The 22,304-nt window shown below is 53.9% G+C and overlaps 2 protein-coding genes and 1 pseudogene across 5 annotated transcripts in view; 2 read left to right on the top strand and 1 right to left on the bottom strand.

The window, feature by feature from the left end:
* The window catches only part of PPP2R2D (protein phosphatase 2 regulatory subunit Bdelta), a 40,219-nt gene extending 35,979 nt beyond the window's left edge, over positions 1 to 4,240 (top strand). For all 4 annotated transcript variants that reach the window (XM_012781433.3, XM_012781430.3, XM_076009692.1 and 1 more), the window contains 2 exons: positions 142 to 403; positions 3,815 to 4,240. In XM_012781433.3, the coding sequence (XP_012636887.1) occupies positions 142 to 403; positions 3,815 to 4,094 (542 nt within the window). In that variant the 3' untranslated portion in view covers positions 4,095 to 4,240. The remainder of the gene's footprint in view (positions 1 to 141; positions 404 to 3,814) is intronic.
* A 6,908-nt stretch (positions 4,241 to 11,148) lies between these two features.
* BNIP3 (BCL2 interacting protein 3) lies at positions 11,149 to 21,645 on the bottom strand. The gene is made up of 6 exons (XM_076009694.1): positions 21,450 to 21,645; positions 15,787 to 15,937; positions 15,136 to 15,220; positions 13,863 to 13,969; positions 13,634 to 13,783; positions 11,149 to 11,929 (listed from the first exon to the last, which is right to left on the bottom strand). The coding sequence occupies exons 1-6, from the start codon at positions 21,493 to 21,495 to the stop codon at positions 11,884 to 11,886; spliced, it is 585 nt and encodes a 194-aa protein (XP_075865809.1). The 5' UTR covers positions 21,496 to 21,645; the 3' UTR covers positions 11,149 to 11,883.
* LOC142875824 (uncharacterized) lies at positions 19,387 to 19,474 on the top strand (annotated as a pseudogene).
* Positions 21,646 to 22,304: the final 659 nt, after the last annotated feature.

Raw genomic sequence — 22,304 nt, 5'->3', positions numbered from 1 at the left:
GAATCCCGGACCTACGGAAGCCAAAGATGGCGGAGCCCTTCCAGAGTCTCAGCAAAGGGGCCAACATTCTCCTTGAGCTTTTAAATGAATTATTCTCTGATTTTTAAACAGAAGCTGAAAATATTTTATTTTGTTTTTCAGTTTTTGAAGAACCTGAAGATCCCAGCAGTAGGTCCTTCTTCTCAGAAATCATCTCGTCCATATCCGACGTGAAGTTCAGTCACAGCGGCCGGTACATGATGACCAGGGACTACCTGTCGGTGAAGGTGTGGGACCTCAACATGGAGAGCAGGCCGGTCGAGACCCACCAGGTCCACGAGTACCTGCGCAGCAAGCTCTGTTCTCTGTATGAAAACGACTGCATCTTCGACAAATTTGAGTGCTGCTGGAACGGTTCGGATAGGTAAGGCCTGCATTAGCACGCGAGGCCACCTGGAGCTTGCTGGCTTTGCTCCCTGGTCCTCAGGGCCACGCCCCGTGCCCAGGTCACTGGGGACGAGCCATGGTCCAGAGCTGCAGGGAAGGAGTGGTGCTGATAGGGTGTTGTTTTCCGGGCTCTGTTTGCCTGATGGCAGTATTGACATGGAGAAAATAGGGTATCTGAGTAAATTCCTCGTGTAGCTTCTGATTCCATCTGTGTTTAGACACTAAGCGAGGCACTAGGTACATGTTGGCTATTTTTAAAATGCTTAGTGAATGGAGGATATTTTTTATCATGCCCAAGGTGAGGGAGAAGGAAGGAAGAGAGACACGACTGGCGTCACTGGAAGGCTCCTTTCCGTGTGCCTTTCCTTGCGCACAGAGGCCGGGAGAGCCTGCTGCGCCACCTGTGGACAGAAAGTAGCAGTGGCTGGTCTCCAGTGTTGATGTCATCTGTGACGATAGTTCCGCTGCCCTGATAAGTTGTTCTGTACACATTCTTTAAAGATAAGATTACTAGGGCCAGGCGTGGCTCACGCCTATCATCCTAGAACTGTGGGAGGCCAAGGCAGGCCGATCGCTGAAGGTCAGGAGTTCGAGACCAGCCTGAGCAAGAGCAAGACCTTGTCTCTACTAAAAATAGAAATTAATTGGCCAACTAAAAATATATATAAAAAATTAGCCAGGCATGGTGGCGCATGCCTGTAGTCCCAGCTACTCAGGAGGCTGAGGCAGGAGGATTGCTTGAGCCCAGGAGTGTGAGGTTGCTGTGAGCTAGGCTGACGCCACAGCACTCTAGCCTGGGTAACAGAATGAGACTCTGTCTCAAAAAAAAAAAAAAAGATAATATTACTTGTGTTATTGAGACTTGTATCTTTAATCTTACACAAAAAGATTACATTTCAGATAATTTCCAGGAGGAAATTATCTTGTATCATTTTTATATAGAATTTTTGTTCTGGCCAGGGACGGTGGCTCACACCTATCCCCCACTTTGGGAGGCTGAAGCAAGAGAATGGCTTTAGGCCAGGAGTTTGAGACCAGCCTGGGCAACATAACAAGACCCTATCTCTAAGAAAAGATTAGCCAGTTGTGGTGGCGCATACCTGCAGTCCCAGCTACAAGCGAGGCCAAGGCAAGGAGGATTGCTTGAGCTAAGGAGTTCAAGGCTGCCATGAGCTGTGATGACGCCACTGCACTCTAGCCTGAGTGACAGAGTGAGACCCCTTCTCAAGAAAAAAAGAATTTTTCTTTGGAATTTAGGTGAAAAGGAGTTCTGCTACTGGCAATAAGTGATTAACTAGACATCCTGAAACCCCTTTGGCATGAACATCTAGCTCTGCAGGATATGGTCCAAGTGTCTCCTCAGATGCACACTCAGGCCCACAAATCAGCAAGGGAATTTCCACAACGGCCAGGAACAGGGAGTTGAAGCCGGACAGTGAACTCCAAAGCTCTGAGCTGGCCTGGGGGCACCAGCCGATACAGGAACCTGCCTCCGGGGTTCTCGTAGCCCAGCCATGCAGAGTGACGGCCTCAGACCCACATGGGGTGTGGAGGTGGAACGAGAGAAGATGGAGTCCGGGAAATTCGTGTGTTGGAGACCTTGGATTGGGATGGGCTAGACTCCTCCGAGATGGGCAGCCACAGCACCCTCACAAGGACTTGGAGTTTGCGAACCTCGTGCTGAGGAGTTGATGCCTCCGCGTGGGCCGCGTGCTGGGCATCTGGAGGAACAGCTTCCAGATTTACAGACCGATGTGCTGCCTGTAGTGTTTCCAGAGGTTGGGTGCAGACACCACGTTCCAGGGTCCTTCTGTTGGCACGGGTTCCCCACGGGGGCCAGGCAGGTGCAGCGCAAGTGTGGGTTTGCTTTGTAGCGGGTGCGCGCTGGGAGAACCCGCTGCTTGACAGGGAGCGGTGAACCCAACTGCACTTTGGCCAGAGGCGGCGCTGCCTCGCTCCTCGGGGTTGCTCGCTGCACACACCCTGAGAAGCGGCCCAGGTGGGGCACTCAGGAACGGCGCCCGCGGCAAACACCGCAGGAGCTCGCAGAGCGCTTGCCCCATGGTGGGTTGCTCCTCCCAGCACACCCAAGTCTCTGGATTCCTCAGAAGAATGAAAATCAGTTAAACATGAGCTCACAGGTCAAAATTGCTAAGCACATGTAGGAAAAAGTTGCCATGAGTAAGTCAGCAGAAACCGTGACAGAACTTAACCTTTGAGAATTCAGGTATGTAAGTTACAGAATATTAAGAGTGCTTGATATACTTACAGATTAAAGGAAGAAACCAAAAACCTGAACAAGGAACCATAAGACCATTAAAAATGACCTAGGAGACCGGGCACAGTTGCCCATGTCTGTAATCCGAGCACTCTGGGAGGCTGAGGTGGGAGGATTGCTTGAGCTTAGGAGTTTGAGGCCAGCCTGAACAAGAGCAAGACCCCATCTCTACTAAAAATAGAAAGAAATAAGCCGGACATGGTGGTGGCGCCTGTAGTCCCAGCTGCTCAGGAAGCTGAGGCAGGAGGATCACTTGAGTCCAGGAGTTTGAGGTTGCTGTGAGCTGTGATGACACCACTGCACTCTGTCTAGCCTGGGCAACAGTGAGACCCTATCTCAAAAACAAACAAATAAAAATATAAAAAAAAAAAAATGACCTAGGAGATTTGGAAAGGAATCAAATAGAACTTTTAGAAGTGAAAAATACAATCGATGAAAATCACTACGTGGGTTTAGCCTCAGATCCATTTTGGTTAAAGAGACCTTGAATTAGTGAACTTAAAAGCAGAAGAAATGCAGACCAGAGCACCATAGCTATGGAAAATATCAAGTGTTAAGAAACATGGAGGAGAATGTGTGATGGCTCATGCCTATAATCTGAGTACTTGGGGAGGCTGAGGCAGGAGTATCACCTGAGGCCAGGAGTTTGAGACCAGTCTGAGCAACATGGCACAGCCCCATCTCTACAGAAAACAGGAACATTAGCTGGGTGCAGTGGTGCCCACCTGCAGTCCCAGCTACTCGGAGGCTGAGGCAACCGGTCACCTGAGCCCTGGAGTCTGAGGTTGCAGTGAGCTATGAAGACGACACTGCACTCGGTCTGGGTGACAGAACAAGACCCTGTCTCTAACAAAAAAAGATGAGTCTGTTTTTTCTTTCTTACTCTGTGAAATTTATTTCTACTGACATGAATGATATGTGAAGTTCAATGAGACTCTTGACTGCATTTCTCTCCTGACTTGTGGTGTTTTTCGTTCCTTATCTCTGGAAATACCTGGTGTTGGGAGGGAGGGTGCCAAAGAGCAGTCCACGCTGCATGTCCAGTGCTGGGGTCTGGGCCTGCTGCCTGCCTCATGTAACCTGTGTTGCTCTTTTTCTCGTTTTGGACAGTGCTATCATGACTGGGTCCTACAACAACTTCTTCAGAATGTTCGATAGAAACGCGCGGAGGGACGTCACGCTGGAAGCATCGAGAGAGAACAGCAAGCCCCGTGCCAGCCTGAAGCCCCGGAAAGTGTGCACGGGGGGTAAGAGGAAGAAAGACGAGATCAGTGTGGACAGTCTGGACTTCAACAAGAAGATCCTCCACACAGCCTGGCACCCGCTGGAGAACATTATTGCCGTAGCCGCCACCAATAACTTGTATATATTCCAGGACAAAATCAACTAGAGCGCTAACGCCAGGACCAAGTCTCACCTTACATAGTCAAGCCGGTCGTTTTTCTGTCAGAGAACAGGCATCATTGTCCGCTCCATTAAGAACAGTGACGCTCTTGCTCCTCCCCTTCACGGACGCCAGAGAGGAGCGGCCGCGGCTGGAGTCGCGGCCCGGCTGTGCCCCAGTGCGGCGGGGTGGGCGCCACGGCTCCGACAGGAGCCCCCTCCAAGCAGTGTTGGCGCCACCGCTCCATAAAGGCCGCTGCTCAAGATAAATGTATTTATTTAAGTCTGAGCCTTCTTTTCAGTTTATAGACCAAAAGGTTAACATCCGTGAGAAAAGTTATGTCAAATCTCTCCCCCAACCCCCTTCCCTCTCCCTCTGCCATTGCGCTCGGGCCTTGGCGCGTGCGGCGTGGCGCTGTCCGCCGGGCTCACCGTGCCCTGGCTCGGCGCGCTACGCCCCCACTCTGTCTGCCATCACACCTCTGGTGTAACCACGTAATAAAAACAACACACTGTACTAAGTGTTTTTAAATCCAAGCATAAGTATCGTCTTTTTATTTGCTTTAATTGCATATAACAAAATTGTGCAGGATTATTCTTTGAAACAATCTGGAAAACTTTTGTCCTTCTTTGGCAGGATGGTACAATATGTGCAGCACTTCAAACTCTGAAATGCATCTTTCCCTAAACTGCCAAACTTCTGTTTTGTTTCTGTCAGAATAGTCCATCTGATACACCAGATAAGGTCTGGGAAAAGCCATAACTGAGGCCGCCTCTGAGAAACAAAATTGCAAGGAAGGGTCACAGGATTGCTGCTATAAAATTAACCCCTGGTTTAAAGTAGGCCTCCAGTCCACTGCAGCTGAAAATGTGCTTTCTTTCTAAGCCTTTTAAAGTACTTTGGGGGGAAATAACTTTTTAAGTATTGCTGAAATTATATGCATGCAAAATTTCATACTGCAATTCAAACCAGCAAAATTAAACGGTTTTATTATGTGGATGCCGCCAGTGTCTTGGTGGTTTATTTTAAAAGGAGTATCTCTGATATGAGACATCAGGATTCGCCAGGACAGACGCAGCAGTGTACCGACAGGAGACGACCAGCGCTCGCTTCCCTGGGCTCTGTCGCTAGCCTGGTCCGTGTCCTCCGGGGGCTGGGGGGCTCCTGGCCGTCGTTGCAATGAGGGCGTGTTTTGATTACTAACGATACGGATATGCAAGAACAAAATGTCATTCCCCTGAAGTACTGTTGACAGAACGCCGCTCTAGTTCACATTGTTAGAAACCGAGACTCCAAAAGTACCTTTATTTTAACTTTAATAATTCTCACGCTGCCTATCGGTTATGACACAAGGGACAGAGTCCGAGGTGTGGAGCAGAGTTACGTAAGCATCGGTCAACCCTGGTCCTTAAGAAACAATTCTAGTAAAATGGGATTGTATATATCTGTCCAACTATTTCGACCAAAAAATCTAATAAATTTTAAATGTTTCACTGGATTTTCACTGTGTATCTGGACCCTTTTTTCCATCTTTCCTTGAGAACATGTTTCCCACTAATAGAAAACCTCAGCAGGGCAGAGGGGACGGTGAGTGTGCCCGGGTGGCTCCTCGTGGCACTCCCGCTGGGCATGGTCTCGAGGGCCTGGCGTCCCGTTCCAGGAGGCCGCCGGCCGGCAGGGGTTCTCCCCGGCACACGGCCCGCGTGACCTTCCCGAGTTGCTCGCCACGGCAGTTACGTGTATGTGGGCACAAAGCAGCGTCCACTTCTGAGAAATACACACTTTTAAAAGAGCTGGAAGTTTCTACCTTGTTCTCTTTTTTTATTTTCTGATTCCACTTAAGCCTTTTTCTATCCCAATGAGGTAAGAATCCTACAACGTTCAGTTTTATTATATTCAAGCTTATGAAATGTCGTTTTTCTTATTCTGAAACTTTCTCCTCTTTTCCTGCTTAAAGTTACAGAAATTTTTTTCAGCTTTACGTCATGCTTTGGTGGTCCCTAGGCTGATGGCCCAGACTAGCTGAATAAGCCTCACCCGTGAGTAGAGCGAACGTGCGTTTGCCGAAGGAAGCCCGGCGTCTGTGAGCCTGCTTGTTGTGCCGTTGCAAGACAAGGCTCCAAGCCTGGCTTTCGAAGAGTCAGGCCGCAGGCACCTGTGAGCTGGAGTGCGGCCAGTGGCGAGAGCTGATTGCCTTCATCACCGAGACTCCCCAGATCGCGTCACACCTGGGCGGTGAGTGTCCAGTTCCTGGCGGGCCAAGGTTTGACCCACCTGGCCCGGAGGGCTTAGTTGCCGTGTTACTTTCTCAGGAGCAACTGTCAGTCTTCCGGGGGGATGGGACGGGCATTAGAATTGGCACTTACACCTTTTCCTCTTAAGCGTGTCTGTCCATGGACCAGCAGTGTCCATGGGGGGGGGGAGGCATCCTCCCAGCTGCTATGGGCGGAGGAACAGGAAGGGCCTGTCGTGTGCAGGGTGCAGTTCTGTGCGCAGAGCACCGCTCTGACTCGGCTTTGCCCCAGGACTGGCCCGAGGGTGTGGGGTGGGGACGACCTCCATCAGGAGCAGTATCCCTGGTGCTGGGCCAGGAAAGCCCAGGGAGTCGGGGGAGCACTCTCGGGAGCTGGTGTGACAGGCAGCTGAGGGTGGTCCTTGGCCTTGCTTGCAGGTGGGCAGAGCACCTGCGCCCAAGTGTGCGGCTGTGAGGGGACCAGGGACCCGCCCGCCAGCGCTGGTCCGCAGCTCGCCTGCGGCCTGGCCGGTCCTGACCACTGTCTCCTTGGCACCTGCCCTCGCTGCAAGGACACGGCCCGTGCTCTCCCACAGCAGCATCTGTGCAGATGGTGTGGCGGCCAAGTGTGGGCGGGGTGTAGACGGACTGGGGTGAAGGGCAACACCACCGCAGGGGGCAGTGGAGTTGCGTCCTCCTGGGTGCTTGCTGCCATCAGGCGGGCGCCCGGCCCGGCTTTCCCTAACGCCAGGCTGGCTGCGGGTTAGAGGTGGACCGCGCGGCTCACAGCTGGGCCTCCACAGCACAGCTGCACATGGCATGCGGGGGCTCCTGCAGCCAGGGAACCTGACCGCAACCTTAGGAGAGCCATGGCACCCCTGCAGTGGTGAGGAAGGGAAGGCACTGAAGACCCTGCAGGGGGGTGTCACCCTGGCCTGTGGTCTAGGCTTTAGCTGTCGGCGCCTCCAGCAGCTCAGCCGATACCTAGACCTGAGAGTGCAGCAGCAGTGACTCCGTCCAGGGCAGGTGGTGGTGTCACATGGGCTGCTGATTGAGGTCACGCAGGACAGGAACACACATCTGGATGTCCTTTGGGGGTTTGTTTGAGACAGGGTATCACTCTGTCACCTGGGCTAGAGTGCCGTGGCATCATCATAGCTCACTGCAGCTTCCAACTCCTGGGCTCAAGTGATCCTCCTGTCTCAGCCTACCAAGTAACTGGGACTACAGGTGTGAACCACACCTGGCTAGTTTTTCTATTTTTAGTAGAGATGGGGGTCTCGCTGCTGCTCAGGCTGATCTTAAACCCCTGACTTCAAACGATCCTCCCACCTCGGCCTCCCAGAGATTATAGGCTTAGGCCATCTTGACCAGCCTTTGTTGTCACCACAGAAATGAGGTTTATTGAGGAAGAGCATGATAGGTTTATAGAGCAAGAGTAAGATGCAGTCACAGATGACGGACAGGCCCTGTCATGACAAGAGTCCTCCAAAATCTTAAAAGGACTGTGACAAAATCTTGCTCCTACCTCTGCCCTCCCCCCCATAAGTTTTGCTACTGCTTTCATGGGCATACTCCAGTGTCTTATACAAACACAAACATATATTATTTTCCCTCATTTTTGCAGAAAAGGCAGCACCCTGTGTACACTCCGTCACTTTGCTTTTCATTGCTAGATGTGTCCCGGCATCCTCTGTGCGTGAGCAGCGTCCTCACTGGTCGCCGTCGGAGGCCACCTGGCACCGCAGGGGTGCGGCTCGGCTCGGGAGGGCTGTGCAGGCCTGGGCGCCCAGTCCCCACCGGCAGCCCTGCTGCTCCTGCTCCTGAGTAAAACGATCTGTGCACTTACCGCTTTACTTTGAACAATTTTAAGCAGGTCTCAGAAAGCATGTAACCCCCTGCCTCCCTAACGCCAGCACCTGGAGACCCGGCGGGCAGAGTGCCCACCAGTAGCGGGCAGCGGCTCTTCCGCTCCCTCGCGGCGTCCCCGTGAGGGTCCACGCTGCATCTCGTCTCCGTCTTCCCTTCCTTCCTGGATCCTTTTGAAAGGTGCGGGCAATTATTTTGTAAAATCTCCCTTAATCTAGGCTGGTCTGATACTTCCTGCGATTAAGCTGCGCTGATGCATTTTGCCAGAACACGGAAGAGACGTGGCCGCTGCACATCGACATGGGAGGTGGGCGGCTCCCGGGCCTCTTCCCTGGTGCCGTCTCCCCACACTGCCCAGGCCGGCCAGCCGTCACCGTGGCATCTGCCTAGTGACGTCCCACCTTCCATGATGTAGTTGGGATTCTATGAGGAGCTGTCCCTCTCCCCCCATCGATTTGGCTACGTGTCAGTGTGGACTCACGGACACCTGCTTCATTCCGTGGCTAAAAATTGCTCTTGTGATCCTGTCACGCGAGCTGTCCCAGTCTGGGCCATAGGAGCTCCTCACCGTGCGCGGCAGGATGTTGGGACTGGCGGCGCTCACTGCCACTGGAGGGCCACTGCCTCCTCGCCCTGTGACCGCACAGAGCTGGGACGTGCACACACACCGCTGCTGTGCAAACCACAAGCTGTGGCCAGACCCGACACCCCCACAGGCCTCACAGCAGCCTTCCAGCCCCCACCCCACACCTCAACTCTGTCCAGCAGGGAGAAACCAGGCTCTCATTATCCACAGCATATTTATTTGCTTACTATTAGTGTACAGTTTCATAGTTGCTGACCCAAAAAACAAATTTACTAGCAAGAGTACATTTTTACTTTAACCTTGTCATACCCAGAGCAAATGCTGTTTTCCAGTTACTCAGGTTAATGCATTTGCTGCCCCACCCCCTCAGTGTGGTTCTATTATTCCTAATGGGTTTCCTTATTATTTGCTTTCTATTGTGGATTCCCCCCAAAATGGTTTTATTGATTGATTTCGGCAGTACATGCAGCATCACTATGGTTCTAAGAGTCACTTGTACAAACAGTTATACTCTCATGTTCCTGTCCCCACCCACCCTGGGCAGGTAACCAATATCATTTCTTGCTTATTTGCTGCCCTTTTTTTCGGCACAAGTGAGCATAAGTGTGTATTTTCCTTAGCTCTTTCCTTTTTGCATAAAGGATATACTACTTTTTCCTTAAAGCAATCCTTTTTGTTCACCAATCTGCTGCATGGGCGGGGCTCTGCAATACCGGCTCATCTCTACTCCAAGCCATCCACCCGGGTCGTCCTTCCAGCACTGGGGTCTCCAGAAACAGCCACAGAGGGCAGGCAGGTGTGCTGGCTGCTGTCTGTCCCAGGTGGGCCTCTCCACTGGGCCGCCCGGCTTCCTCCCAGCATGGAGGCTGGGTTCCAAGAGCAAACATCCCCAAGAGATGGGAAGTAGTGCCAGGTTAGGTGGGCCCAGAAACTGCGACCACATTATGTCCTTAACCTATAGGCCAAGTCATCCAAAGTAACAGACATCGAGAGGTCAAAACATTAGGGGGGACTGTTTCAAAACTGCCAAGCTCGCTCAAACACCCGCCACGAAATGTTACTTCCCTTTTGTTAGGGATACATACACTTTTTTGCACTTATCCCCTGAAATCACCCCCAGGTCACTGAACCATTGTGCTGAGTAGCTGCACAGGACCACACTTGTGTGGCAGAACCAGAGCTCACGTCTTTCTCCTATGTTTGAGCACTTCAGTTGTTTCAAAACTTAAGATAGTTTCGTTCTTGTGCATGTTTTCAAATTTCTAGGTTTATCTTGAGGGCAAATTCCTAGAAGTAGGTTTTAGGCCCAAAAGAAAGTACATATGTGGACTTTACAGTAGTGGCCAGAGCCGTGGCCGTGTGGGCCAGGTGGAGGCGTCAGTCTGCAAACTCGCCTCCATTAGTGCAAACTGACTGCAGCAGGAAACTGCATTTATTGATAAGTGGTGGCCAGGTGTTTTCTGGGACAAAATCATTTAGATTATGTTAAACATTTTGTAGATCAACTACTCAATGAATGAAATGAACAATGGTGTGGCCAGTTACTTGTATTCACAGTAGAAAGGCTATTTTCCAAAAGCTATTCAAGAAACACTCTATTATGCTGCCGTCTTCCTACCTGAAAGGTAACAACTATATATACAATCTATATACAGACATGTATCGAGTTTGCTGCTTCACTTCATGAGTAAAATGTACCGTGTTGTTAGTCTAACAAAAAATATCCCCTAGAAAACCTGACTCTTTCTCCCATCCTACTTATCCAGAGCACGCCATCAGCTCAGCAAGCCTGGCTGGTCTGACTGGCACATGCCCCAGACGCCCAGCGCCACACCACAGGGGCAGGGACTCTGGGAGCTCTGACACCCCATCGGCGTGTGTGGCGTGAGACCAGCGCTGGCTCTGAAACAAAAGGGAACTTCGCTGGGCCAGTGTGATTCGGTGTGACCTCACAGTGTATCATGAAGATAAAGTTAAGAATTCTGGTGCCATTTCTATCAGGCTTATAAACTACTGCTTCCAAGGCAATAGTTTACAGCTAAGCAGATTTTTCAAAAATTAAAATGTTAAGGGCCAGGCATGGTGGATCATGCTTATAATCCTAGCAATTTTGGAGGCCAAGGCAGGATGATCACTTGAGGCCAAGAGTTCAAGACCAGGCTGGGCAACATAGCAAGACCATCTTAATAAAAAAATGTTAGATTTTATTTTAGCGCATCTGAATTAAGTGTGGAAATGTGAAACAAAATGGCAGACACAGTTGTGCTACAGAAATATCTAGATAGCGAACGTGATACTGAGGAAAAGGCCTGGTTTAATCAAGAACCAATTATGATATTTGGTTTTAAACAATATGTAAATACAGCAATCTCTGAAGGATTTGGCAAAGATTTATTTCTTCCATTTTCCAGTCTTTTGCAGTAGACAGACTTACTTAGAATAAAGCTAACTCAAGAGCACACGAGCTGAGCCTAAACGGCAGGTTCACTGGCAGCCCAGAGAGAGGAAGAGCGAGACGCGGCGCCTCCGACAGACGGCCGCTGCGGCCCCTGCGCTGCCAGCTCGGGTCAGAGTGTGCCTGTCCCGGCTTCTAGTCACTCCCTAACGACAGTGGGCACAGCTGTCTTCACGGACAACCTGCATCCGCCCAGACGCAGCATGTTCTGCGACAGGTCAGATATAAGGCCACAATAGTTATTGTAGACAAACCCTTTAGAGGAGCAACTGTGATACCAGTGTTATCCATTCTTTTGAAATAGAAAGTGTTTTAACTGAATTAAGGTTACAGGTAATTTTTAAAATTCTACATATATCATAACTAGTATATTAAAATTATTTATCTTTAGTATCTAATATCCAAATAAAATTCACTACCAAATTGTTAGCAGTTATTAATCAGTCTCACATGCTCATTAATTGATCCCATAGGTATACTTACAGGTCAGCATGGTTTTAGTGTCTATTCTTTCATTTTACTAAAGAAACGCAGCATTAACAGAGCAAATAAACACAAGCTATACAGCCACCCCAGGACCACGACAGCTCCTCGTCAGCTGCGTTGCAAGCTACACGATCCCCACTACACGAACAAGCTGGGCTCCAGTCCTTCAGAAGGTGCTGGTGGAGGTTGTCAGACGCCTTCCAATATAGATCCTTGACAGAAAGAGTGATTAGCAGTTAATGTCGCGTCTCGACTGTGGTGATTTTGCACAGTAGAAACGGGAGCTCTCCCTGTGGTGACAGCTTATGGAAGGGGACTGGCTACTCAATGCATACTATAAAAAATCTGTAATCATTTATCGAGTGTTTTATCCATCAACGTGTATTTTACATTAATCTAATTTAGAAAAACAGCCAACTCTGTTCTTACAGTGCGCTGCGCTAAATGCAGGTGAGGGAGACGGGCCGCCCGACGCAGGTCGCTGTGCAGAGCGCCTCTGCATCGTCACTGTCTTTAAAGCCTCGCTGTGCTGTGCCACAGGGGCAGGGACGCTTCCCTCCCACCCAACCCCACCGCGCTGCTCCAGCAGCAGGCGTCCCTGGGGAGGCAGGAGGGCGGGCTCCAGGAGAGGGGACAGGAACAGAAGCCTGGCCGTGAGCAGCAGGAATTAGGCTGCGGAGCTCGGCTCCAGGTTTCCGGGCGCGAGGATCTCACCCTGACAGGGAGGCTGCTGAGGGCTTTGGGGTAGGGCGGGTGTAGCACCATGAGGCCGAGCATCTGCGAGGGGCTGCAGAGCTCCACACTGAAAAGAGGGCAGTCTTTTGAAATGCAGAGGTTCTGCTTGCTCGTTCTGGAAAGGCTCTGGAGGCCAGTCTCCAGCCAGCGCCGCGGTGCCAGGACGCACACTGAGCCCGACTCCGTGGCGCACTGGCCACAGTGAAAGCGGCGGGGCCGTGGGCAGGGGCTAGTGCCAGCCACGCACGTGAGGGGCACAAGCTGGGGCCAGGGTGCACCTGGGGCCTGGCCCAGGAAACCGAGCAGACCAAGCTCCATCTTGAACAAGGTGACACCCGTGTGGGGCCCGAGGAAAGGGTCCAGAATCGAGGTCAGGGTAGAGAGCTATGCTGTCGCCCCCAGAGCTGGGTGTAACCTGCTTGGAGACCGCAGGGTCCCACGTGCCCAAGACAGAAACCAGACAGGCCTTCCGCGCCACAGTGCCGACTCTGGGGAGGGAGGTCGGCTGTGCTACAGCGGTCTCGCCCCTTCCTTCTGCCCCAGACAGAAGCCCCACCTGTCCCAGCGCCATGGCCCCTGCAGGCTGCGCACCAGGCTGCGAGACCCCCACCTGGACGGAGATGCGTGGGAGAGGGGAGGCCCTGGGCTCCCTCAGCTCCCAGCCCTGCCCTTGGCATCGGTTCTGGGAGGTTCCGTGAGGTCTTGGCAGCCCGCAGCCGCACTTACCTGCTCTCTCACTGTGTTTTCTGCAGAGCTACTTAGTACCAGGAGCCAGAGAGCTGGAAACCTCACCTGTCCCCACATTGCTGACAGGTACACAGAATGATCCCGCCCCACAGCAGGAGCAGCGAGTTGCCGAGACCCACGTGCACAGTCGACAGGGTCAGTCCAGCGTGGTGCCCCAGAAAGAATGACCAAACCACACTCAACACGGACCGTAACATTGACACCGCTCCTGCTCTAGCCCCGGAGACACGACGTGCAAGGACAGGAGGAATGGGGGGGGGCACGCCTGCTGGGACTATAACCCCGCCGTCGCCCGGCCGGTGTGCCCTCATGGCGTGTATATGAAAATACACAAACTGTAACCTCCAGTACCTCACTAGAAAATCTAAACATCATCACCGAGACCCAGAACTCCCCCAAGACACACTGTGCCCGGAGCCAGAGGCGTCACCTACCCCAGTCCAATGGCCAGCAGGTGAGAGAGCAGCAGAGACGGAAGGAAAACCTTTAGGAACTCGGCCGAGAATATGCCCCCCTTCTTCATGACACTCGTGTTCCTCATGCTGAGCGTGGCCGAGCGCTTCGGGTGTTTGAAGAGGAACTCCCTGCGGCGGGAAAGACACGGCAGTGTTGGTCAACACGTCCTCGGTCAAAAGAAGACCCCACGATCCTGAAAACACTCACTTGGGGGGAATATTTTCTGGCCGACTTGACCAATCCCATATCCAATCTGAGTTTTTCTTCAAGATGCTCTCAACTTCTTTCCTTCTCTCAATGTAATCTTCCTCAGACTACAATAGAGTGATTCAAGCAGATTAAATTATCACATGCACACCAGAAAGCACCCTCCTTCCACCCTCGCTTCAGACCGGCAAGCTGAACTCGGATCCCAGGAAGGCCACTCCTCCTCTGGGGACCAAGGGTGGTCACGCCGCACACCCAGCCGAGGCCTGCTCCCTGCTCTGCAGACAGACCACAGCCTGCAAGTGCCACCTGTGTGCAGGGCCACGCAGGGCTCTGAGGTCCCAGAGGCACTCGGGGCTGCAAACACACCGTAAGGAGCTGCTGTGCCCCTGAGACAGGTGGTGACACAGCACCGGCCACGACTGCAGGAAACAGCCTAATGTGGCTCAGCACGGTGCGGCCACGCAGACGGGCCGCTGCACGGCAAGTCTGAATGAAAGACACTCTCAGGATAGGTGGGCAGGAAATGCAGAAATTTACGTAACTACAGTTTCTGCTGTGCTTTCAGTGTTACATAACAGGACAGAACATTAATTAAAAGGCATTTTAAAATGTGGGATTCTAAGTATTTTTCTCTTTTTTTTGGATTTTCACAATTGTATACCTGCACATGTAATTCCTCTTTAAAATGGGGGAGAAAAATCGTTTGAAATAGTGAAAACACTCTAGAATTAATCACCCAACCTACCGAACATCTGGGTGCACCAAAGCCGGCATGGGCCCCAGCGCCCAGGAGCACGCCCCACCCTGGGTGCACCCCCGCCAGGCCCTGCTGCGCTCTGGTGTCCTGACAGGGCCAGGCGACATCCCCGAGACAGCCCCGATGGACAGTGAGGCCACAGGGCAGAGCAACCCTGCAGGTAACACCTGTCCCAAGCAGCTCAGATACTAAAATCCACTCGTTGCCCAGCCGACAGCCAGGAGGATGGAGAAAGACACGACCCAACCACTGGCCCTCGGCCACCCCCCCCAACGGCTACCCACTCCCTCAGGCTGTGGACACAGGGACCCCTCGCTGCATAGCCCACCCTGCTCCTCGGGCCACTGGCCAGCTGCGAGTAGAGCCTGTGTGTGCGGGATGCTCCCACCCAGAGTTGAAAAAAAAAGGCAGTGGACACCCTTGGAGCCGGACCTCACTCAGTTACATTTACAGCTATTTACTGCACCAAGAGATGGCAAGTGTTTACTGCTGCACATTCTCCCCCCAGCTTACCTGAGAGCTGTTTTTCTCTCCGATGCTGTGGCTATCTGTTTCGGAAGCTCTATTAATATCTTGCGGTGTCTGTGAGCGAGGTGGGCTTTGGCAAGGAAGTGAACAGAATGGAAAAACAGAACGTCACGTTAACGTGCTATCATTAGAAGCAAAAACCCCAAAGGCAGGGGGAGCTGTCTCAGTGGGAAGCAGGGCTCTCGCCGGCCTACGTGCTTCCCTCGGCCCAGCATGAGGCCAGGGCTGACTGGGCCCCTGGTCCTTCAGAAGCCAGTCTCCCACAGAGGAAAGAACAGCTGGTGGGTGGGTGGCTGGCTTTGTCACCTGCCGCCTCCCTGGTCTGTCACACAGTGAGAGCACCTGACCTTTGGTCACTGACTCAGCCACGTAGCCTGGGCTCCGCTCGTGAGTGCCGCTAACCAGGAACCCTGCGGACCTGACCCACTTTGCAAAGGTGGCTGATAGGACGGGGCTATCCGTTGTCTGTCTGCTCCTCACGTGGTCCTGCCAGACAGCCCCAGGCCACATCCTTGCACCAGGACGCAAGGACTGCAGCAGCGGACACCCAGAACCTGGCCCCCCAGCCCGTCCTCAGCAGCTCTGCCGATGCTCACGTGCGGGGACACGGGCACAGTGACACACGCGCACACCTACCTGTCACAGTGGGAGCTCTTGGAGCTGCTCCGTCCAGACTCGTGCTGGGCGTCCAGCAGTATCTTCTCCATGTCACCATTATACATAGACACCGAGGCGGGCGCGCCACTGCCGTTGCCGCTGCTGCTGAAGTGCAGCTCTACCCAGGAGCCTGGGGGCAAGACCGGGGCAGGTCTGAGCTCGCGCCGCGCTGGAACCTGACCCCAACCCACCGCCAGCCGCCTTCCAGCTCGAGGCACCGAGCAGCGCACAGCCTTGCGCCCACTCCAGGCCCTTTTGTGACAGTGGCTGGTGTGCTGCCACTTCCCGGGGCGCAGGAGGGAAGCCCCAGCTGAGACGGTGCTCCTGTGTCTCCTTGTCCCCAGCAAACATCCCAAGTCTGCTGAGCCACCAGAATCGGACAGTCAGGACACTGTCCTGTACCCAACTTTTAAAAGAAAAAGGCCAATATCAACGCAGAGGGATTTAACCACTTTGGTACCAGTGCCGACTACAGTCGACAGCCACAGATGATCGTGCACAGTGACTTTAGCCCACAGCCGTGATATGACTTTTCTAATTTTTCATTCATCAAAATAAAACTGAGCATTTAAAAATGTCATGAAAACATATACATATATGTTACCTATTCTGATTCACATTACAAGCTGCCTGTAAAGTAAAACAAGCTTTCAGTGCTTTCAAGCTTTCCTCATCACATAAGCGCAAAAGGGATTTGTCATCAGTGCACAGCACAAACTATCGTACGGACTGTGAGTGCCAGCGTTGGGCACGGTTTTACAGCCGGTTAGCGACGTACCGAAGCGGTTAAACTTTTCTTAAAAGGGTCCAAACTGTCCCCACATGCCCACGCCGCTCCCTGACGCCAGGGCCCTGCGAGCTCACATCCATGGCTGCTCTCTGTGTGCACCAGGAATCAGACCAGCTGTTCCGAAAGGGACAAAGGCCGTTCCTGACTACAGTGCCTGTGGAGAGCTGGCTGCCCTCGAGGTCCCCCAGACAGGCCTCTGTGGGGAGCCGGCACTTGCCATGGCATGTCCTGTGTGGCTCATGTGGCAGTTCTCATCTCTAGTGAAGCTGAACGCTTCTTTAAGTGTACTGGCTCTTTGGACGCATCTTTTTGAGCCTGGCTATTCAAATCCCTCCTTTCTTCTGTCTTTCTCCTGTGTGCAGGAATCCTACGTCCCCGGGTACGTCTTTCTTTGTTTACGTACATTCGGTTAACATTCCCCTTGCCTCTTCACTCTTCATTCTCTTACTCTTCACTCTCATGTCCTCTGACATACAGAGTTCTTGATCTTAATCCAGTCGAATTTAGCAATCTCTTCCTAAGCTGAGGATATTCTATTACTTTCAAACAACTCTACTGTTTTGACATTCACATTTAGATTTGAAATCCACCTGGATTTAATTTCAACGTGTGCTTGGAAGCAGACACACCACCCACTGACCACGCTTCTGCGGCCCCTCCCCTCCGAGTGCCGCCCTCAGGAAGGTAAGTGTCCCCGTGCACATGCACACCTGCTCCTGGCTGGACCGCACCACTGCGCCCAGGTTTCTCTAGAACCAACCAGCTGGGAGAGCGCCCCCCAGCGATGAGGGTGGGAGAGGGCGCCACCCCAGAGGCCCGCACGCAACAGCACCCTCACAAGCGATCCACCACGCCAGCATCCACTGGTGCTGAACCCCGCCCTCCCCACAGCAGCTCCGTTTTCCTATGCTCCCCCGCTGCCCAGACCCGGCCTGGCCCAATCTACTAAGTCCAGGTGCTGCTCAGACCTTTCCAGGCGTCTGAGGCTGGTGGGGTCTGAGGGTGCAGCGTCTGTTCCTCGACACCACTCCTGCGCCAGCCGCAAGTCCAGCAGTCCGGTCTGACCACCTGGAGCGAGCGTCGGCTGCCCAAGTGACGGCTCAGTCCCACGGGCAACTACCTGTTTAGAGGTTCTCATAGCCCCCCTGAGGCTCAATTTGCTAGAACCCATGGAGCTCAGGCAAACACTGTACTTGTTTGCCAGTTTAAAAGACACAATTCAGAACAGCCAAACATCCTGGGGCCGCACTCTGAGTAGCGTATTCCAAAGCAGCTCCTTATGAGTGACAAGAGACACTCATCACTCCAAAGTCTCCTAGGTTTAGGCACTCTGGGCCAGGAACCAGGACCAAAGATCAATCACACTGTATCATTCAGGGGCAACTAAAGACCACAGGAACACAAGACGTCCCTGCCCTAATCCATTTGTGCTGCTGCAGCAGAATATCAGCACCAGGTATTTTACATAGACCAGAACTTTAATTCTTACAAGTTCTGGAAACCAAGAAGTCCAAGATCAAAGCATGGACGTCAGGGTCTGGTGCAGGCCTTCCTGCTGTGCCCCCACCTGGCAGTAGGGCCCCTTTTAAAAGGCACCTAAACCCCTTCACCAGGGAGAAGCCCTTGGGGACTAATCACCTGTTAGAGGCCCCACCTCTCCATTCTCTCACACTGGCCACAGCTGTTTATAAAATCGTTATGAAACCAGAGTCCTAAGCATCCCCGAGAAAGAAAAGCCCTATTCTAGACCAGCCTGTCTACAGCTAAAAACTTTGGGTCCAAAAGTTTTATTCCAGGGAGTGATTTACTAAGGGACAAGAGTTTTATTATTAACCTGCAACAACTGGGTAGGAAAGAACACTTCCTGGAAAATGAAAAAAATGCATGCTGTTAATACACGAATGCTAAGATGTATGCTAAAATATGCTACAATATTTATACGCAGAAATTTTGCTAGCATCATTCGTCTTTTTAAATAACAAAGGGATTAAAGGTGCTTAGTAACCTTACAAAACTTCCTCATAATCACAAGTAATTTATTTCAAGTAACTTCAGTATAATCAGGGCCCAGAAAGTTGGTGATGGTGTTGATCCCAGGAAAAGTCCCCATTCCTGATTTTTTTTTTTTTTTTTTTTTTGAGACAGTCTCACTGTTGCCCTGACTAGAGTGCAGTGGTGTCATCACAGCTCACTGCAGCCTCCATCTCCAGGACTCAGGTGATCCTCCTGCTTCAGGCCTTCCAAGTAACTGGAACCACAGGTGTGCGCCACCGTGCCTGGCTAATTTTATGTTTTTGGTATGGTAGAGATGGGGTCTTGCTCAGGCTGGTCTTGAAATCCTCTCACCTCAGCCTCCCAGAGTGCTGAGGTGACAGGCGTGAGCGACAGCCCCAGGCCCCAGCCCCCAGCCCTAATTTTTGTATGTCCCCCTCCTCCTCCCTTTTAATTTACATTGCTACCAGACAAAGCAAGTAAATCTTAACCTCCCCTCCAAACAAGGTAGGTGAGATTAGCAGAAAGCCTAAGCTATGAATACTTAAATCACATTCCGGAAAAAAAAAAAATGATTTATCTGCCTTAGAAATCAAATATAATCCAACACGCCATCCACATTCCCTAGTTGGGGTGCAGATCTCCACCTGGGCTAGGAAGGGAGACGCACCCATGGTGCTTTTCCACAGCCCCACCCACTCCCAAACGCAGATTCGGAAGGCTGGAACCCAGGCAAGGACCCTGGGAAAGCTCTAATGAGGCCAGGGCTGAAAACCACTACCCACCCCCCCACCCCCGTGTTGTATGAAAGGAGAGAAGGTCAGCACCCCCCCTTGACAAGGATGAAGAGGCTCTCGGGCCTGCACAACAACAGAAAACCACTGCCCCGGGAATGGCCGGGTCCCACACACAGCCTGCAGGGCCCAGGGAGGAAAGTCAGAGAAGGGTGCAGAGACCAGCAGCACCCGAGAGCTCAGAAAGGCTTGCTCCTCCTGTGAGGAGGGCGTTTGGAAACTGCTGTGTGTACATTTAAAGGCTTCCCAGGGCAGGTGGGAGAGGAGCCAGAGACTTGATGGCAAGTGACTGTGAGCATCTAGTCACCTGGTAGATAATCCAGGTTACTGGCTTCCAACAGGACTGTTTCCCTGGACCTTCCCTGTGCCAGGCTGTCCGGGATCCTGGACCCTGGGCTGAGGCACTCCTGTCACTCAGGCTCCAGGCATCCCAATGGCCCTCTACACGGGAGTCCCTGATAACTGCTGCTGCTGGCCGTACTTTTCACTTAACCTCTGGACTTCGCTGTGACCATCTGCAAAATGCAGGTGTCAGGCTAGAACCTGAATGCCTAAAACCCCTTCAAATCCTAAAAGTGCATGAGGCTCCAACTCCCCTCCAAAAGAAATAGTGTTTTTGCTTGTCATGTGACTGTGCCCACGGGGCTGCCTACGACAACAGAGCCATCTGACCAGCGGCACATGCAGCAATGGGGGTGGGGAGGCTTAAATCATTACCTGCTGCAGTCTCAGTGGAGGACAAGCTCTCTACCTACCCAACTGCCACCCCGGAGCTGAAGACAGAGGGTCCCTCAGGGAAGCCACACGCACCTGCACCCCCAACACGGCACCCCCACCACCTGGATTTCCCGCCTGCACTTCAGCGGCAATGCGGCTGGGGAGTGGGGGTACGAGAACGGCCAACGCAAGCATCCTGCTAGCAACAACTCTGGAATGGATCAAGAGGGAAGAGAACCCACCCATCTTGCTGTGAACCCCTCGGGGCCCCAGAGGGTACAAGGGTCTGCCGGCCGGGCTACCAAGGCTCTGTGCAGAGGTAAACAAGCGGCAGTCGAACCAGAGCCAGGCAGAGGGGCAGTGCTGCCGCGGCCACGCAGCCAAGCCGGGACTGGCAGGGCAGCTGCGGGCTCCACGTGACAGGCGGCCCCTCCTGCCTGCGGGCGACAGCGGGCAAGTGCCCTGCTGCACGTACACCGGGGACGGCCCAGGAGCCCCCGCCACGGCCTCCCCCGCGCGGCCGCGGTCCACAGCACGCGGCAGGCAGATCCGAAACCCCCCCTCTCGGGGGCTCAGAGCCTCGCCCGGGTGACTCAGCAGCCGGCGCCCCCGGCCCGCACAGCTGTCCCCAGGCCGGACCGAGCCCGCGGGCCGCAGGAGTAGGGGCTTGGAGCCCGGGAAGGGGGGCTCCACACAAGTTCACAGGACAATCCCTGGGCCTCGTCTTATGAGGAAAGCCAAGAAAGCCCTCCCTTAACCTACTTCCAGGGAGAAGCTAGCAGATGTTCACACTTCGACAGAAAAACCTGAAGCCCGGGATTCTGCAAAACGGGTATCCTGCGAGCGTGGCGAGTCCTGCCCCGCAGAGCCGCACTCCAGCGGGGACCCGGACCCCCGTGCGAGGTCCGCAGGCCCCACCGGAGGCTGCAGGTGCGCCCGCCGACGCCGGATCGCGCCGCGCCCCCGGCTCTGAGAACTCCGCCCGGGAACGCGAAGGTCAGCGCCGCCCCGCGGGCCCGCCAGGCCAGCGCGCGGGCACAGGCGCCCGGGCTCCGGCTGGGGCTGGGGCTGGGGCTCGGGCCCGGGCTCCGGCCTACGACAGGCGCGCGAAGGGCGGCCCGGCCCGGCGGGCGGCAGGACGGGGCCCCGCGCCGCCTCTGCCCGCGCGCCCTGACCCTGGGGCCGCCCGGCGCGCGCCGCAACCCGCACGGGCAGGGCACGGCCGCCGCAGCGTCCCGGCACCGCACAGCGCGGCCGCCCGATCCCCGCGCGACCCGGTGCGGCCCCCGCGGACCCGCACGCCCCGGGGGCAGCGAGGACCCCGGCCCGACCCCCGGTCCCGGCCTCACCCTGCAGACTCTCCTCCTGCAGCCCCGGGGCCCCGCTCTGCGACATGGCGCGGGGCGGTGCGCCTCGGAGGCGGGCGTCGGGGGCCGGGACGGAGCGGGGCCGGGGTCGGAGCCGAGCGGAGACGCGGCGGCGCCGGGGCCGAGCGCGCAGCACTGAGCGACCCGCCCGGCCGGACGCCGCTGGGGTGGCGCGGGGCGGGGCTGCGCGTGCGCGGGGACGCGGGGCGCGTGCGGCACGTGCGGCGCGTGCGCGGGGCGGGGCGGGGCGGGGCGAGGGGCGGGGCGCGGTGGCTCACCGTGTGATCCCGGCGCTCTGGACGCCGAGAGGGCGGATGGTGGGAGCCCGGAGTTCGAGACCAGCCTGAGGGAGAGCGAGACCACCCCGCCCCCACTCTCTCCACTACAGAAATACGGGCGGGCGCGGTGCCTCACCGTGTCATCCCAGCACTCTGGGAGGCCGAGAGGGCGGATTGCTCGAGGTCACGAGTTCAAAACCAGCCTGAGCAAGAGCGAGACCCCGTCTCTACTAAAAATAGAAATAAATTATCTGCACAACTAAAAATATATAGAGCAAATGAGCCGGGCATGGTGGCGCATGCCTGTAGTCCCAGCTACTCGGGAGGCTGAGGCAGGAGGATCCCTTGAGCCCAGGTTGCTGTGAGCTAGGCTGATGCCACAGCACTCACTCTAGCCTGGGCAACAAAGACAGACTGTCTCAAAAAAAAAATATTAACTAAAAATAAAAAAGACACCTGCACTCGAATGTTTATAGCGACACAATTCACAATTGCAAAGATGTGGACACAACCCAACTGCCCATCGATACACAGTGGATTAATAAAATGTGGCACACGT

The sequence above is a fragment of the Microcebus murinus genome, chromosome 14 (genome assembly GCF_040939455.1).
Source record: "Microcebus murinus isolate Inina chromosome 14, M.murinus_Inina_mat1.0, whole genome shotgun sequence".
NCBI lineage: Eukaryota > Metazoa > Chordata > Mammalia > Primates > Cheirogaleidae > Microcebus > Microcebus murinus.
The sequence above is the reverse complement of the archived record's forward strand: the minus strand, read 5'-3'. Positions and strand labels throughout refer to the sequence as shown.